Source organism: Scatophagus argus, chromosome 17 (assembly GCF_020382885.2).
Source record: "Scatophagus argus isolate fScaArg1 chromosome 17, fScaArg1.pri, whole genome shotgun sequence".
Taxonomy (NCBI): Eukaryota; Metazoa; Chordata; class Actinopteri; family Scatophagidae; genus Scatophagus; species Scatophagus argus.
The window spans coordinates 11,476,085-11,492,641 of NC_058509.1; the positions used below are offsets into that span (position 1 = coordinate 11,476,085).

General features: G+C 44.9%; 1 protein-coding gene across 1 annotated transcript in view; it reads left to right on the top strand.

Moving 5' to 3' along the window:
- Positions 1-355: 355 nt before the first annotated feature.
- Positions 356-16,557, top strand: part of sdc3 (syndecan 3) — a 34,502-nt gene continuing 18,300 nt past the window's right edge. Inside the window, exons 1-2 of the mRNA XM_046418427.1 lie at positions 356-544; positions 875-1,767. Of these exons, the coding sequence (XP_046274383.1) occupies positions 1,714-1,767 (54 nt within the window). The 5' untranslated portion in view covers positions 356-544; positions 875-1,713. The remainder of the gene's footprint in view (positions 545-874; positions 1,768-16,557) is intronic.

Below are 16,557 nucleotides of genomic sequence, written 5' to 3' on the forward strand. Positions count from 1 at the left end.
CTGTTTCAGCTATGTGGATGAATGTGTCTGCAGTGATGCGACTGCACATGAGTCGGAGCAGGGAATGGCAGCTTTCTCCAGATGCTCTGCTTTCTTCATCAATGTCACAGACTTATAAAGCTGGCATCTTAGCACGGCACAGCTCTGATAAATTTCAACCAGCAGCGATCTGTTAATGACTCCCAACAAGGATGGACTTATGTTTCAGACATGAATGCAGACAACAATGGCTATTGCTTTGTTTCAGAAACTGTTTCCAGTTAATTATTTACATGATGACACCTGGTGAAAAGCTTTTTATTACATTAGTGCACAGGTGAAAGACTTCTGGTGTTTGAGGAGAGACCAAAGGAAGACTAAATCCACACAATATCTTAATGCGCTTCTGACATAATGACAGCAAGGTTTACAACGAGATAATCGGAGCAAATGTTGAGCAGTTGTCTTAACAAAACACTCCACTCCGTTTGTGGGTCATCCACTAGGGAAACACGAGGATAAAATGAGCCTGTCCAGCCTTTGTTTGGTGCAGGCTAGGCCTAAGGTAACAGCTACTATTCTCAACCAATACTTGTCTTGTGTTGATGCCGTAGATGGTGAGTGGACGGTTAAAGACGAGTTTTTCCAACTGCCATTTGGTAATGAATCGCGTTGAAGCCACTCTTAAGAAGTAGCTGTTGAACTGGCCAATCAGGTCAGTCAGTAAAAGATGTTAGCAGGTTTCAGTTTTGATTTTTCATACGTGTTATCCTTTACAGTAAGAGTATTACTATCATGACCGTCTTTGACCAATCAGAGTTAGCCGAATTGCTCGGTTGCTACTTGGCTAGGCTACAGTTTGAGTGGTCCATAAATATTCATTCTTGTTACGCAGGCACAGGTGTGAGCTCATCGGACATTTTTTTTTCCTTGAAACGCCTTGACCGTGACTCAGCCAATCACAGCGGACGACCGGTGTTAACTGTTGAAGATAATGACGTGCTGCCAGCCGGAACCACCTGAGCGCAAAACAAAAGGCACAATGTGGGAGCAGCCATGAATTCCCCGCGGTGCGCAGTGCGCCCTGTCGTGTGTGTGTGTGTGTGTGTTTAAAGGGCCGCTTTCGGACTGCGGGTGCCTAAACGAGCTGCAGAGGGCAACCTCGCCCTTACTCGCAAAGATCCCCCCAGCCTCTTAACACACACAGATATATACCCCCCCCCTCTCTCTTCCACACACACACACACACACCGCTCCTCCTGCCAGACTCCCAGGCCAAGCAGCGTCGCCATACGGAACATCCTGCCCTCAACGGAGAGGGGGAGGAGAGCGAGCGAGAGAGAGAGAGAGAGAGAGAGACCGAGTGTATGTGTGTGTACTGAGAGAGAGATAGAAAGAGAAAGAGAGAGAGACGAGGTCTGGCGCCTCCCGGTAGTAAATCTATCAGGTCTCTAGCACAAAAACTCCGAAACAGACCGAGAAGAGGCCTCGCGGCTATCTCATCGTTTACTGGTGCCTTGAACCAGCAGCAGCAGCGCGTGAAGCCTTGGATTAAAAAGCCCGAGTGGCAGAGGACGGATGGTCGCGCGGACGGGCGGCGCGTTCTGAAGTTGGACAGACTACCGAGACACCGACAACAAGCAGCTGCAGCAGCAGCTTCTATTCTCCCACCACCTCCCCGAACCCCGTGAAGGCAGCGGCGGCACCGGGAGGCTGTGCCCGCACACCCTGACCATGAAGCTGCCTTTGCTACTGGCGCTCACGGCGCTGCTTGCTCACGCCGCCACGGTAAGCCCGAATCTCACATCCTTTGTTAACCGGGGAGCTCTTGTGCTCTCACGAGCCAGGATATTTTTGTGCATGCCTGTGTGTGTGTGTGTGTGTGTGTGCTTGAGGTGCGCTGTCATTAATGAGACAGTGATATCGGTGATCCGTAGGAAATCCTGCGCTCGACCTACTTATCAGTTCTTATTGGCCGTCCGTGACTCCCGCTAGGGGGGCTGGCGACTCCCGTGCACCCCCAACCACGTTTTGATGCCCCCCTCCTCCTCCACACACACACACACACACACACACCAGTCTTTGTGTCTCCGTGTCGGGCTTTATTGTGGCTTGTGTCCCCTCTTGTCAGGAGGTGTGTGTGCGTGCGTGTGTGTCGGTAATTAGCGGGTTATCTCTAATTGAGCTTGATTATGGGTCTGTGCGGTGCCTCGGTATGTGGTTTCTGTGTCATCAGCTCACATCCTGCCGTTTATTTGAGGGGATCCAGTCATATTGCGGCTTTAACGACTTTATCACCAGGTAGCCGCGTTGTAGGACGCGCGCGTGTTTTTGTGAGCGTGTGTTAGTGGAATTGGGTGTCCTGTCTCCAACCTGTGAGGTGCACGCTCCCTTCATTATCAGATAACGACGGCCTCATTGTCCGGATGCCAGAATCCGACCAGGGACTTCCTCCTCTCATAACCGGAGGTGTGTGTGTGTGTGTGTGTGTGTGTGTGTTTGTGGCGAAAGGTGGGTGGGGTAACTGGGAAGTTAACGGCTATGCGGTGCGCGAACGGAGGCTTGGATGGAATGATGTCATCGGGAATCGCGAGGAGGGAAGCTGAGTGGGAATGCGCGAGCCCCCCCTTTCCAAACATCCACGTCGAGCTTCACGCGCCCCCCATATCACGCCCACACCTTCCGCTACCGATTAATCCAGATTTATCCTATGAGGAGGAGGAAGTGGAGGAAGAGGAGGGTGGAAGCTGATTGAATCAATGAGAAAAAAAGTGAGCACCAAAAATAGTGAAAAATGCAGATCTATTTTGGAATGTAAATGACGAAGAAAAGACCTTTTACGATATTCTTAAAGCTTAAAGTTTGGTTCGTAGTAATCTTTATAATACAGTTTGGTGTCTTATCTCCTTTATTTTTATCATCATTCATGGCCAGATTAAGCTCCAAGGGAACCTCATTGGGAAAAATGTGCTGTTAGGCTCCTGCTGATCCTCTGTGCAGCATGTATTTACTCAGTCTGCCACCCCTCAAGTTCCTGTAAAGTCTGGTGTGACCAGTACTCCTTTGCTAAAATGATAATAAAAGAACCCCTCCAAACATTTTTGTTGGAGAAAACAGCCTTCTAACTCTGCACACACATCATCCCACACCCCGAAAGTCAAAATTCAAATGAAGTAAGCAAAAACAGCATTTGAAAGTGGAGGGGAGCTTTAATTTGTGGTAGTTTAATTTAAGAGAACTTTATTTAAGAATATAGCTTGTGAGCGGGACAAGCTAAAATAGTAAAGCCCTTTAGATTTTGTTCCAAGATGAGGCCACAGAGTTCCCTAAAAATGCAGAAACCACTTGAGCTGATATTGTATTTCAGTGGTGCAATTTCTCTAAAATTTTTTTCAAGTAAATACCAGTTGACATGCAGTGTACCTCAGGCTTTTTGTGGCCTCTCGAGGTCTGTGGCCCTGGGGAAGCCGATTGCCTTGTCTTGTTCATAAATCAGCCTTGCCTTCATCTCTTCGCCTAGACGCAATATTTGTATTGTCAACATCTTGGAGTGTCGTTTTGCTGCCTCGACTGTGGTGATACACTGGCTTTGACAGGGGTTTTCAACACTACATACACACACTCTCTCTGTCTCTCTCTCACACACACACACACACACAGTGATTATTACTAGGTCAGTCGGTCTTTGCCAAAGATCCTTGGCCTCCAGCTGACCTAATCTGTCTTTAACTGTACAGATGGAGACAGGTGTGACACATATATACACACACATACACACACTTAAATATACACTGTGTTAGGAGTGCACAGATGGGTGCAGGCGTTGCACGAATAGGTAATAAACACACACATGTCAACAGTCTAATAATTGCAAGGCTCACCTCACCTCAAGCAACCCAGGCCTTGAACACACACACAACCCGCAGTCACATGCATTTGCTGACAAGACCGTTCTTTAAATGCCTCTTGGCTTTAAACCAACTGACTTGTGTGTGTGTGTGCGTGTGTGTGAGATCCCTAGTGTCGTGCCTCTGTGTGTATTTCTTGTTATTGGAGATGTGACATCATATCCGGGGGACTATATTTTACATGGGAGACCAATTTTCCCACAGACATCTGTTGTGTCCCACAGATAGCCAGTTTGTGCGTGTGTGTTTGCATCCGTCTGCCTCCGTGAGAGCGTTCACTGTCCATCTGTCTGTGTGTGGGCTCAAAAATAGTGAATCTCCACTGCCAAAAACTTGTTCTCGCCAGCCCTCACTCCTTGAAAAGTGTTGGTGTGAGAGTGTGTGCGCATGTGTGTATGTGTGTGTGACTGGCGGAAAAGCGTTGTGTTCTTGAGGATCATGTTTAACTCATGGAATGAATCAGTGTTTTGTGCCTCTGATAGCTGACAAAGCCCCCCATAGAGAGACGAAGAAAGAGAGAAGGAGCAAGAAAGAGCAAAAAATAGGTCGAGCCAGGCGGATTGAGGGAGAGTGTGGAATGTGAGAGGCAATTTGACACAGGAAGTGGGTCCTTCTCACTCTCCTGGAGGAAAAAGTCCCCTCTCTCTCTCTCTCACGCACACACGCACATGTACACACACAAGCTGGCAGGTAGAAAACACTCCTGGTGTGGAGGAGGTATTTCAGGTGTGTGTGTGAAAGGATGGGTGAGGGTACAGGGGTCACCTTGCAGTGAGTAGAGGAAATGAAAAGGATCACAGTTCATATCCGGAGCCGTATTCAGATGGCCAACGTCTGGAGGTGAGCATAGACAGAGAGACAGAATAATGGCGGCCTTCAGTGAGGAAAACATCTACTCCTCTCCCTCCCCTTTCCTCACCCTATCTCCTCCCTTTGGCTATTTATGTGTGTGTTGGATGTGAATGCTGCCCACTCAAATCTGAAAGCAATTTCTTATCACATATGAAGGACTGGCTTAGCAGATGTGCCACATTTGACTGAAATTACTTTTTCTTTCTTGTGGAAAAAGTTTCCACGTTTGAGTCAAGTCTGAAGGGATGGAATTTCCCATTTGCCATTAGACTGATAACGTAGAAACCTGCCGATACCTGTTATTTCAGGGCGTGCTGAAAGAACAATCGGAGCTCAGAATTTTCAGCAAAACGTGGAGCTCCATTAACTAAAAACAAACCAAAAGCTCAGCCCTGAAAAGAGAAATATGTATTAACCTCTAATGTCAAACTACTAAATTTAGGTGTCACATTGAGTCTTGTAAAAACTGCTATTTTCTGCATTTATATTTAATAATAGTTCCAGTAAATTAAGCATTGTGAAATTTATTGGTAGAAATAAGGTTTACTCCAGTGTCCTCATCTGGGCCCAACGACCGTCACCATTCAGAGGTTAAGGTTGCCCTTTGCCTGAAAGACAAAACCCAAGGTGAAAATAATCATGCGGCGCTTTAAAAAATGTATAATCCATGGAATTAATCCATGCTTTTATAGACTGCATTATTGTAATTCAGTAAATTTCTGCCTCAGCCATGGTGCTGTGGCTCGTTTGCTGAAACCTGGGAGCTCATTACTGCCACGATGGCCTCTCCCCATTGGCTACCAGTGAAGTTTAAAATTTCCTATCATATTTTAGTTATGGCCAATCAGGCACTACACAGTGAAGCCCCCTGAGCACATACACTAATGCAGTGTCCCTTGGGTTGGAAACTGGAAAGGTTTACCTCTCACTTAATCGTTGGGCTTGTTGTGCCCCATAGAGCATCGCTGTAGTGATGCTTTCACATCAGTGAGGAATCTGAGCATTTCCTCAAATGCTGGAAAGGTTAAAAAAAAAGTTTTGTTTACTGATAACCAGGCACTGTGGCACTCAATACTCTGTGTGAATCCCTGTCCACGCTGCCAGTCACAGTTTAGGACGTATCTGTTTTCTTCAATCATTTGGCTCCACTATGTTGTGCAACACTAAACTTCCCCTTGTGGAATGTGTTCAAGTCATCCCACGAATTAGAAAGAATGCAGTTACAGCCTGAATTCACCCAACTGGAAACTCAGGCTCTCCTCTCTTCGCGACCAGCAACGCACACAAGTGCTGACACGCTTGCTTGCATATATGCACCGATGCACATTAACATTAAAACACTGATTATACACGCAGATACACTGTATTCACACACACACACACACACATGCACTTGCAGTGGTGGTGAATAGTTGTGGCGGTGTGCAGCAGTTGTGTTGATTCAGTGAGTCAGAGGGAGACGGAGAATGCTGGAGGTGTTTTAGGTAGGTCAAAACAGACTAGAAACACTGCTCCTGTAGATACTAAACATACACACACACACACACACACAGTCTTCTTTGCAGTAATTGGGCAGCGCTGCACAGACATACATACGTATTCTCTAGAGAAGGAGGTTAGATGAGTATAGAGAAGAGGAGGGAGGGAGAGGAGAGGAATGGAAAAATGGAGGTGTACAGACCACAGGATAATGAGGAAGAGGGAAGGAGTGGAGGGAATAAAATGGAGAGGGGGAGAGGGGGGGTAAGGACGGAAAAAGAGTTAAGGTAATGGCGAGATGGGGATGGTAGATAGCAGAGGGAAGACAGACGCAAAACAAGGGAGCTTGATCGAATGTGATCGGAAGAGGATAAAAAATGGAAGGGGACAGAGCCCAGAAACCGAAGGGGAGGAAGGAAAGAGTGGGAGGCAAGAGAAAGAGGGGAAAAGGAGATGGGGGTCTAACGGGACATGTGGTGGGAGGGGAACAAGGGTTGGATGTTGGGGACGACAGTGATGGGGATGGGATGGAGTGATGTCAGAAGGATGGAGATGGAGGGATTGAGACGGAGCTGGGATCGAGGGATGACAAGGGCGAGAGTGAGGGTGGGGGAGGGAGGCGAGCACTGCTCATTCCCAGGAGACCGCGCTCTACCTGCTCTCCCCGGCCGTCGCCATGACAACCAGCATGGCTGCTGCTGTCACAGCTTTATCGCCCCTCCCTCCCCCCCATCCTCCCCCCCTCCCCATTCTGTTTTGTCTCGTCTTTTTTTTCTTGTCACCTCTGTTGCTTCTCTCATTCATGCCTCATTCTCCATTTCCTGACTCCACTCTTTTCCTTTTTTCTTCTTTTTCTCTTCTCTATCTGTCTCCTGCTCCCTCTTCCTCCTCTCTCTCTCTCTCCCTCCTCCTCTCTTGTCCATCTGTCCCATTACGATGAATTAAGAAAGAGGTAAGGGAAGAGATGGAAGTTGTGTTTCATCTCCACAGTGGTGCCTGTGTGCTTGTGTGTGTTTTGGTGTGTTTGTGCTATTACAGGACTCTAAATTAGAGAGCATAAATGCAGTGGCAAGCTCCCAAAACCACAAAGCATTCTGGGATCTTTCTGTGTTAGAGCGTTCACTATAAAAGAAAACCTCAGAAACAGGGTGCCTCCTTGCCACTAAAAACCTTTTTTGTGCGAGTGTGCATGCGTGTGTGTGCGTATGTGTGTGTGTGTGTGTGAGATAGATGTCCTCCACCATCTAAATGCAGTTAAGATGGTGTTATCATTTCCCCCTCGTATCATTCATGCATGTGTTTATCACTACTCTCTTTCCTTGCACGTTTCCGTAACGAGGGGGTAATTAGGTTAACGAAGGGCCGGATGGGCGGGGTCACGCAGACCTGAAACCCAGTGTGGTCCAGTGGGACTGCCGGAATGTGTATTTCCTGGCAGGCGGTTGATAAGAGCCGTCTGAGGCCGTGATAAGGCTGGCCCTCACACTCCTGAACAGACCCTGGCCTCCATCTGACCTCCAACACACGACTCCCTCCTTCTCCCTCTCCATCTGTTGGCTTTTTAGTTTGTCTGTTGGTGATTTAGTCAGCAACATTTACTCATTTTTGTCACTTCAACTTTTACTTTTGGTTTTTAAACTTTTTTATTTGTTTATGTATTCTTATTGAAGCCTGGTGCTGAGACAGAAGATGATGGGGTCATGGTGAGGCGGTGGAGTTGGATCTGAGAACACACAAGCTCAGTAGCTGTGATGATTTTCTGCACAGGGCTTGACGTTGTTTAAGAACTGCAATGATTCACTTCACAGAAAATGAATCCTCTTTGGTGATTTTCTGAAGTACTTTTTTTTTCTACTTGAAAAAGGTGAATACTTGCTGGTTTTCTTCATCATCCATGATATGATGATGAAGAGGTCGGGAATCCCAGGTACCTGTTTCAGAACTGAAGAAGCCTTTTGGATGAGAGGTGAAAGGCCTTCGCTTTTAAACTGAAGTCCAGTTGGCCCAATTTAAGCTCTTCTACACATTAATTACCAACAGCCGAACAAACTCTGTTTCCAGCATCTTAATTTTTGATGATTTACTGCTCTTCACTGATTTATATCTTTGTATATATTAATTTTTGTGACTGCTGGGACTTCAGACTCTGGGAACTTGCGATGGCTATTTTTTTGTTTTTCACATTCTGTAGACTGAACAATCACCCACAGACACTTGACAGGTATTGATTTGGCCATAAAATAATATTGTGTATGATATAAAAAATATGTAAAAAATAGAAATGATGAAACCTTGGAACAAGGTGGAAGCTTTTGCTCCAGTGAGCCACTAATGACACCAGACCTCTTCTGTTTTTAAGCTCTATGCAAGGAACTTGTTTCTGTGGCTACATGTCCATTGGACGAGGCATTTTTTTAATGTCTCTGGCTGGAAATGCTATCACTGTTCCCCTGGGAGCCCCTGTTTGAAAATGGCCACTTTGGCCACTCACAGCCCAGTAAATATGTTCTCTCTTAATAGCAGTAGAGGTGCTGGTAGATGAGGACAGTAGAAGACAGCAAGTGTGACGCCCCGGGGGATTGTCTCTGAGGCTCTGCAGAAAGATGCAGAGATGAAGTAAGAGGAGAACCACGTCAAACCAAATCTTAATTAAAGAACTTTTTTTAAGAGATGAACATTTGAATGGCTGGTTCAGTAATATGTGAATGTGGCGCAGGGTGTTGGTTGTTGCAGGAGGAGAAGGGTTCAGTGAATCCCAGTTAGAGTTTTCTAAGATACAGGCATGCGCATGATTGGATGTTTGAATGTCTTGTCACCTTATGTGTTTTATCACTTCATTTTGTCTTGTGTTTGATCTGCCAGCGTCACACTTCCTCTTTTCAAACAACCTTCATGTCATCTTTTTCTCTGATACCAAAGACATTTTGGCGGTTCTGATTCACAGATTTTTCATTTCTGATGCACATTTTTCAAGGCAAATGGAGAATTAATTGCAGCTTTGTGTGTGTCTGTGTGTGTGTGTGTGTCTGCCTAATTGGTCATTGGTTGCTCAATTGGTTATAGGAAGGACACAGGAAGTGAGTATTTATAGATCCGGCCTTCAAGCTTAAAGGCGAGAGGGAGCTTCCTGAGTGCTGCACAAAGGGGGAATTTTACATAGGTGTGTGTTTTTACGTGTGTGTGTGTGTGTGTTTACATGTGAAGCAGAGGCAGAGGAGACGATGGAGGAGCACAGGGAGGCCGCTTGTGCAAACGAGAGCAAGAAATACTGTGTGCCAAAGGCATGTGACTGTGTATGTGTGTGTTTGAATTATTTAGCCCAGCGTCCCGACAGAGGAGTGAACGAGGTCAGGAGCTCACTGCTGCAACGTTTTTCCTCTCTCCATCTATCCATCCCTTCAGCCTCCACCCGCCAGCCCTCTTCCTCCTCTCCCTTCACCACAGAGTTCCTCGTTCATTCTGCCTGTCTTAATAAACTGGAACTTAGTAACAAAAGGCTTCCCACATGTTACTCATGTCCCTTCAATTATCTGCAAGCCATGAGGGAAAAACATCGATCCAATTAAATACAGACACTGAAATCCGCTCTGTGTGTGTGTGTGTGTGTGTGTGTGTGTGTGTGTGTCTGTATGGACTCTCTCAAATAAACCTTTGAACCTCGGTTCTTTAAAGGGCCCTTTCTAAAGCATTTGCAGTTTGAATGAGCCACTGAAGCTAATGAGTTGTGTGTGTGCAAGACTCAAACGGTGTGTGTGTGAGTGTGTGTGTGTGTGTGTGTGTGTGTGTGCGTGCGTGTGTGCGCAGTTGGGAGGATAGGGATTCTGTAATATTGCTTGTTGGTTGCAGCAGGTTTTCCCTCCCATAAGGCCTTATAAACACCTCCAGGCACACGCATTCAACACATACACACACACATGCACGCGTTTGCTGCAGCAGGTGATTCATTCTTAATCTTTCATCCCAACAGTTGTGGATTAGCCCTAATCTTAGCCAGCAGAGGCCCAGGTAAAGGCTGAGTGACACTAAGGGTGTGTGTGTGTGTGTGTGTGTGTGTCCTCGAGTGTATTGTTTATCTAGCCGTATGTGTGACATGATAATTGTTTTCGGGTGTGTGTCTGACAGGACATGATATGACTGAGGCAGACACACATGACAGACTGACACAACACTGAAACATTAGATACAGCAGGAGGAGGAGGAGGAGGAGGAGGCACTGATGGAGGAGAGGCATGACTTATTCTGACATCAATTCCTTATTTTAATATTTTACAATTAGCTCAGTCACACACAATGTGAGTTGCAGTTGTATTTACTTGAGTTACTTTTCAGGACAGGAAACTGAAAAATGTCCATCAAATTAATTGTTGTTGCTCTATTTTGGTTTAATTGTTGCGGGTGGTGAGTTTTTTAGCTTTTTTAGCTTGCAACTAATGAGCAATTTTATTATTGATCAAAACCTGTTGATTCTTTTTTTTTGCACCTGATTAGATTAGGGACTCAGATTAGAATGTCAGATAGCGCAAATGAAATGAATCTACTATCTAAATAGTTTCCGATTAAGTTTTTGTTGTTTGTTTCAGTCCTAAAATACAGACATTTTCTGCCAACTTACAGACACATTTACCAAAAGTTTTGATAACAAAGTTGTTGAAAAGTAATTAACACGACAGAAAAACAGAAAATGATTAATTTCTGATTAACCAAATTGGGTTTATTTATCTTGACTCTTCTCCAATCTTTCTATCAAGATTTTCTTGTGAAATTAGTTTTTCCTCCCTCCTCCAATACTCACTGCTGCGGATGAATTTCTGTCACTGCCACATTAATATTAAAGTTGAGTTTTACAGCATCCCCAGTTTGAATCTTTTTTTGTTTTTCTTGCGTGCCATTCTCTCTTTTCATCCTTTCATTTTCTGCAATGCCCCCCAAACAGTATTTAGTTTCAATAACCAACCTCAATTGTGGAAAAATTGTTTTGGCTTAGTCATTGCTGAACATAAATTGTGCCTGAACACCTAGTGCCTCCTATGGAAATGTTCCCAAAAACAAAACTGAACAAAGCAGAAAGGTGTGGCGACAGATTTGACAGTGATTAGATTTTGTGTGGAGATGGAGGGAGTGGAAATTTGAAGAGAATGAAAGGGGAATGAGGTCAGAGGCAATCACAGACAAAAGTGATATTAAAGCAGGGACGGTGGCCAAAGTGCAGCAGAGGAGATGATGGGGGGCAGATTGGAGAGAAGAAGGAAATGCAGCAGCCACGTAGAAGGAAAGGAAGGGAGACTAGACAGAGAAAATAATTCTTTAATATGTAAAAGTGGTGAAAGGATATGAGTGGCTCATCAGAATGTGGCGTGAGATGAAGAGATGGGGATTGGCTTTGGGTGGAGTGAAATGATGAAAGAGTAGAGGAGCTGACCAGGAGGAAAAAAGAGAAAATGAAAGGGAGATGGATGGGCTGGATTGGTGTCCTGGTAGCAGCAGAAAGAGAGAAAGACTTGTGGTTAAGGCAGGCCTGTAAAGAGCTTAGAGCAGCTGAGACGGATTGAATGGAGGGAACAACCTGGACAGGATTACATGGAGACAGAAGAGAGAGGAAGGCTGCGAGAGGAAGATCGTATCACAGCCCATATATATCCCTGTCCTGCAGTAACACATTTCTGCTGGTTTACACTGACACTGACCACACGCTCGACAATCACCCTTTAATTACGCCGAGCCCACGGTATCAGGGAATTAATGATCGCCCAATGTTACACCAAACACTCTGGAGCTAAACTATGTGTTAGACAATCATTCGCCAGCCATTAGTTTCTTAAATCCACCTCTTAATTAATTAGTCAGTGAGTAATGTTGCCTGCGGAGCGATGAGGCTGTCTTTACCGCTAAAGAACAATCAGGGGTGAATAAACGTTCTCGTACCTGAAGCTTCTTATAATATTTATTTTTGAGCTGAGGGGATTCGAGAGAAGTAAGATAACACTGTCTGAGTGACAGCGGGGAACTCCTACCAGAATAATATGATACTGTTATCCATTAATCCTCATTATCTCCTTGTTTATGCTTCCCTGCTGCATGCAGTTGTACATAGTAAATATATATGCAATGAAATAATGGCTTTCAGTACCTTAAAGGAATATTTTACTTTTTTGGGGGGGGGGGGTCTGTGCTTCCTTTTTTCTGACTGACCGCAAGAGTGAGATGAGAAGACTGATGTTATTGTCATGTCCTTGCGTTAGTTTGTAGCTGGAGCCAGGACCTGGTTAGCTTGGCTTAGCTTAGCATAAAGACTGGAAGCAGCAGAGCAGAAGCTGGCCTTGCTCTGTCCAAAGTGAAACAACATGCATGAATCTTGTGCGTATACAGAAACTTGATGCTGGAGGGAGTTTGCTGTTAATGTCAGATATGGTCAATAAGCACAAGAAAACAAACAAGTATAGTTCAGACAACAGTGAAATGTGACACCCGCCCACGCACCCACACACACGCCTACACCCACACCCACACCCACACATCCACACCCCCTCACCTACTATTACAAGTTGGTTATCTTGACTCGTTTCAGTGAGTCATGAGATTAAATCATATGAGTCTGCTCATATGATTTAATTTGAACATTTTAATGGACTGAAGAAGAAAAATTATAAGTAAGTATAGACAGTAAGTATAGACTCTAGACAGAGTACAAAAATAATCCCTATCAACCATAATAATTTCCGGATAATTGCCGGATGCATACAAATATGGGCTGTTAAAATGTTAAACATTCTGCAACCTCTTCGGTGGGTCCTGATCACAGGCTGATAGATGCTGCCATATATCATCTGGTAAATACAATCATATGAGATGATGCAAAATATTAATATCATGTGTCGAGACGACGAGACAACACACGAGCAAACGTCTAACTTCCTTCCTTCCTGGTTTCTCATGTCAGCTCATGTTTCATTGAAGTCTTCTGACATTCATTTGTTAGAGTTAATCAGTATCTCATGATAAATATCTGATTAGGTCACCGGTCAGTGAGTCTGCTCGGCCCATTAGGACAGAGACCATATGCTGCTCTTGCCATATCGAGAGTTCACTGCGCTCTCACAACCTGCCTAATTAGTGCTTGTTATGAGGGCCTGTGATGATACATGAAGAATCGATCGGTTACCTGGCTGCGCTGACAGTCGCTTGGTCTACAGTCTGTTGGCTGAAAACTGCTCTAAGGCTCAGGATTGGCTGCCAGTTTGCTAAAGTCAGTCAGCCAATGAGAAGGAGCCAAGAGAGCATTGCAAGGTCAGCTGCTTGGGATGGCCCTGGAGGAACGATTTGTTTACCTCCTGTGTGTGTGTGTGTGTGTGTGTGTGTGTGTGTGTGTGTGTGTTTGAGAGAAAAAGAGAGGTATGGCATGGTAATAATATGTATCATGCCCTCTGCACACACACTCACACACTCTCAAAGGTGCATCTTTCCATTCCAGATTGAATTACACAGGGCTGATTGGATTTTTCTCCTCTGCATCAAAGACAAAAACACTCATCTCTTGTTCTCCACACCCTCCGCCTCTGGGTCCATCCATCCCATCTTCACCCCCTGCTTTTCTTTTCCTCTCAAATATTCTCCATTTGCACATTTCCTCTTTTAAACTTTGTCTTTTATGCATCGATTTCCCTCCTTCTCCTCGACACTTCTTCCTCAGGGTCTGTAAAGTCGCATGACCGTCATTAGCCTGATTACACAAGCCGTAATTATACGCACACACGCGCAGACGATGCCTCGTGATTCACATCACTGTATATTGACAGAAATGTGATACTCATCATTTTCTTTTTTTGCTTAGATTTTCTCGCATGTGTGTGTGAGTTAAAGTTTTCGATTTAGGGTTGAAAAGAGACCATTGATTACCGTTTCTGAGTGTACTCTGAGTGCCCCTCTCTCTTTTGCTTTCTGCTACACAAAGGCATCATGGTCCGCGGGGCGCTCTCTCTCACACGCAGCCACATTTCTGAGCCCTTTTGAAAAGTTCCTTAGAAACACGAGAAAAGTTCCAGCCACAGGCGCCACGCCCTCCCACTGGCTCTGCAGAAATAGGCCCATTGAGCCAGGCTATAATCACACACACACACACACACATAAATCCGCATTCAGCCCTACTCCTTCTCCTCTCTCTCCCCAGCACTTCATAGAAGCAGGCAGTCATTGACCCACCAGCCAACCAGCAGCATTCACCACTCACTGCAACATTTCTCCGACCAAACATCAATACACTCAGCACACACACACACACACACACACACACACACACACACACACACACACATACACTGTGGCACTCCCCGGACACAACAGACGAATCATCCAGCACATATCCTCATAAGCAGACAAATACTTGGTGGTGTATTGTGGAGTGTGGGAGCGACAGTTGTGTCAGAATCTCAAGGCATTTCTGGCAGCAGGACAGTGACACACACACACACACACACACACACACTCTCACTCAGAGATGCATTTTTCATAAGGTCATATATAATAGAGGAGGATTTCACGCAGAGAGGCCTCGTGTGTGCCTGTGTGTTTGTGTATGTGTGTGTGAGCTAGCCTTGAGATGTGGTCTTTAATCCTGTTGGATTGTCAGATTAGTGTAACAGCTGGATCCTACATACAGATATACATCTATCACCCCTCCTCCCATCATACTGGCCCTTTGAGCTGAATGGATCTGTGCGTTACTGTGTTTGTGTGTGTGTGTGTGTGTGTGTGAGTGAGTATCTCACAGCTCTAGTCCATTACACGGTTTCAGACCAGCTGATGTGTCACTACAGAGTCATGTGACCTCTGCTGAGTGTGTGGCGAGTCTCACTGCCTGCTGCTCTTTTTTTTTTTTTTGGTGATGCTGAGATATTAAAGTTTAAACACACTTCGTCTCCATGGACACGAATCATTTCTCTTTCAGCCCATCACGTTCCTTTCAGACACAAACTGTCAATTTCAATATCATACAGAAATCAATATTATATTGCTTTTGATAAATAAATCAGTTAATCCTTATTTCAGCTCCTATCTGATTTCATACTGCACGCCGTCAGTTACCCAAACTACTGTTTTGCAATCTGCACCAAACCTGGTAAGAAAAACGCTGCATTTCCCATGACTCCTTCACATTAAAGTCAGTAGGAAAAGTCCACTTTAAACAACATTATGGCTGTGGGAAAGTGAATCGTGAACAGAGAGGCTGATATTATATATAAAATTAAACAAGACTGGATTACATACACGCTTTATTTCCTGTGAATCCCTCCTGCGTAGGTATCCAATTTGAATCCTGAGCTGAAATGGCAGACTCCGCCACAGATAAACAGAACAGAAAAATAGAATGATTTGTTCAAGAGGTCCAAGTAAGTGCTTGTGAATGACATTAGCAATCAAGCTGCTAGTAAGGCTGAGTTCTTCACATAAATGAAGGGAGACCAGAATCTATTGTGTTTTTCAATTAATTTAAAGGGAACCTCAGTTTCTCAATTTTAAGACACACCATGACCTCCACAATCACTTGTACAAAAGTGGGTGGGCAGGCAGCCTTCTACTTAATGAGGATTAATGGTCAGGCTGACAGTGAAGCAAATGCTACAGCCTGTGACTGATATGAAGAAATTCTACACTCTGGTGAAGGTACACTGAACATTGCCAGAAATGGATTTGACTCTGTTGTTTTGTAACAGATATATGAGATAAACGTTGAAAGTCTTTCTGCATGAAAATTGATTTAAATTGCCTTTCAGTGTTGCAGATGCGTGAGTTTTCCTCCACTGTGCACCTGTTCTATCCCTGCAGCTCTCTGACCAAGCCAGTCACTGTACCATATACTGTATTTAGCAAATGCATGGCTTTCCATGAGAGCATTCATCACTTAGATCATCTTTGCCCTTATAACTCAGTGGAGAAAGATAATATTAGAAAGATAATATTAGTGCTTGGTTGCTCTTCAGCTGTGGTTTGGTGCTGCTCTGAGACAGCTTTAGGATCAGTGCAAGCTGGAATAACAGACTTGAGCCACTGTAATGCCATCCTCCCACAGGTTTTGTACGGGGAATTAATATAGCCAACATGGCTGTGATTTGGATCGGTCACAGTAGCACTATCAGGAACTTGATCGGCAGAAAGCACTAAAAATAGTGGAGGGAGAAAAAGTGTTTCACTCCTTTCCTGGCTGTTGTCACGAACGTGTTTACAGTTTTTGCCTGGTGGTTCACATTTACTGGTCACTGGGAGTACCCGTGTGTGAAAAACTGAGACAAACATCCAGGAAAAGATCAGAAATGTGTTTGGTAAGGGACTAAATCATCGCTTCTTC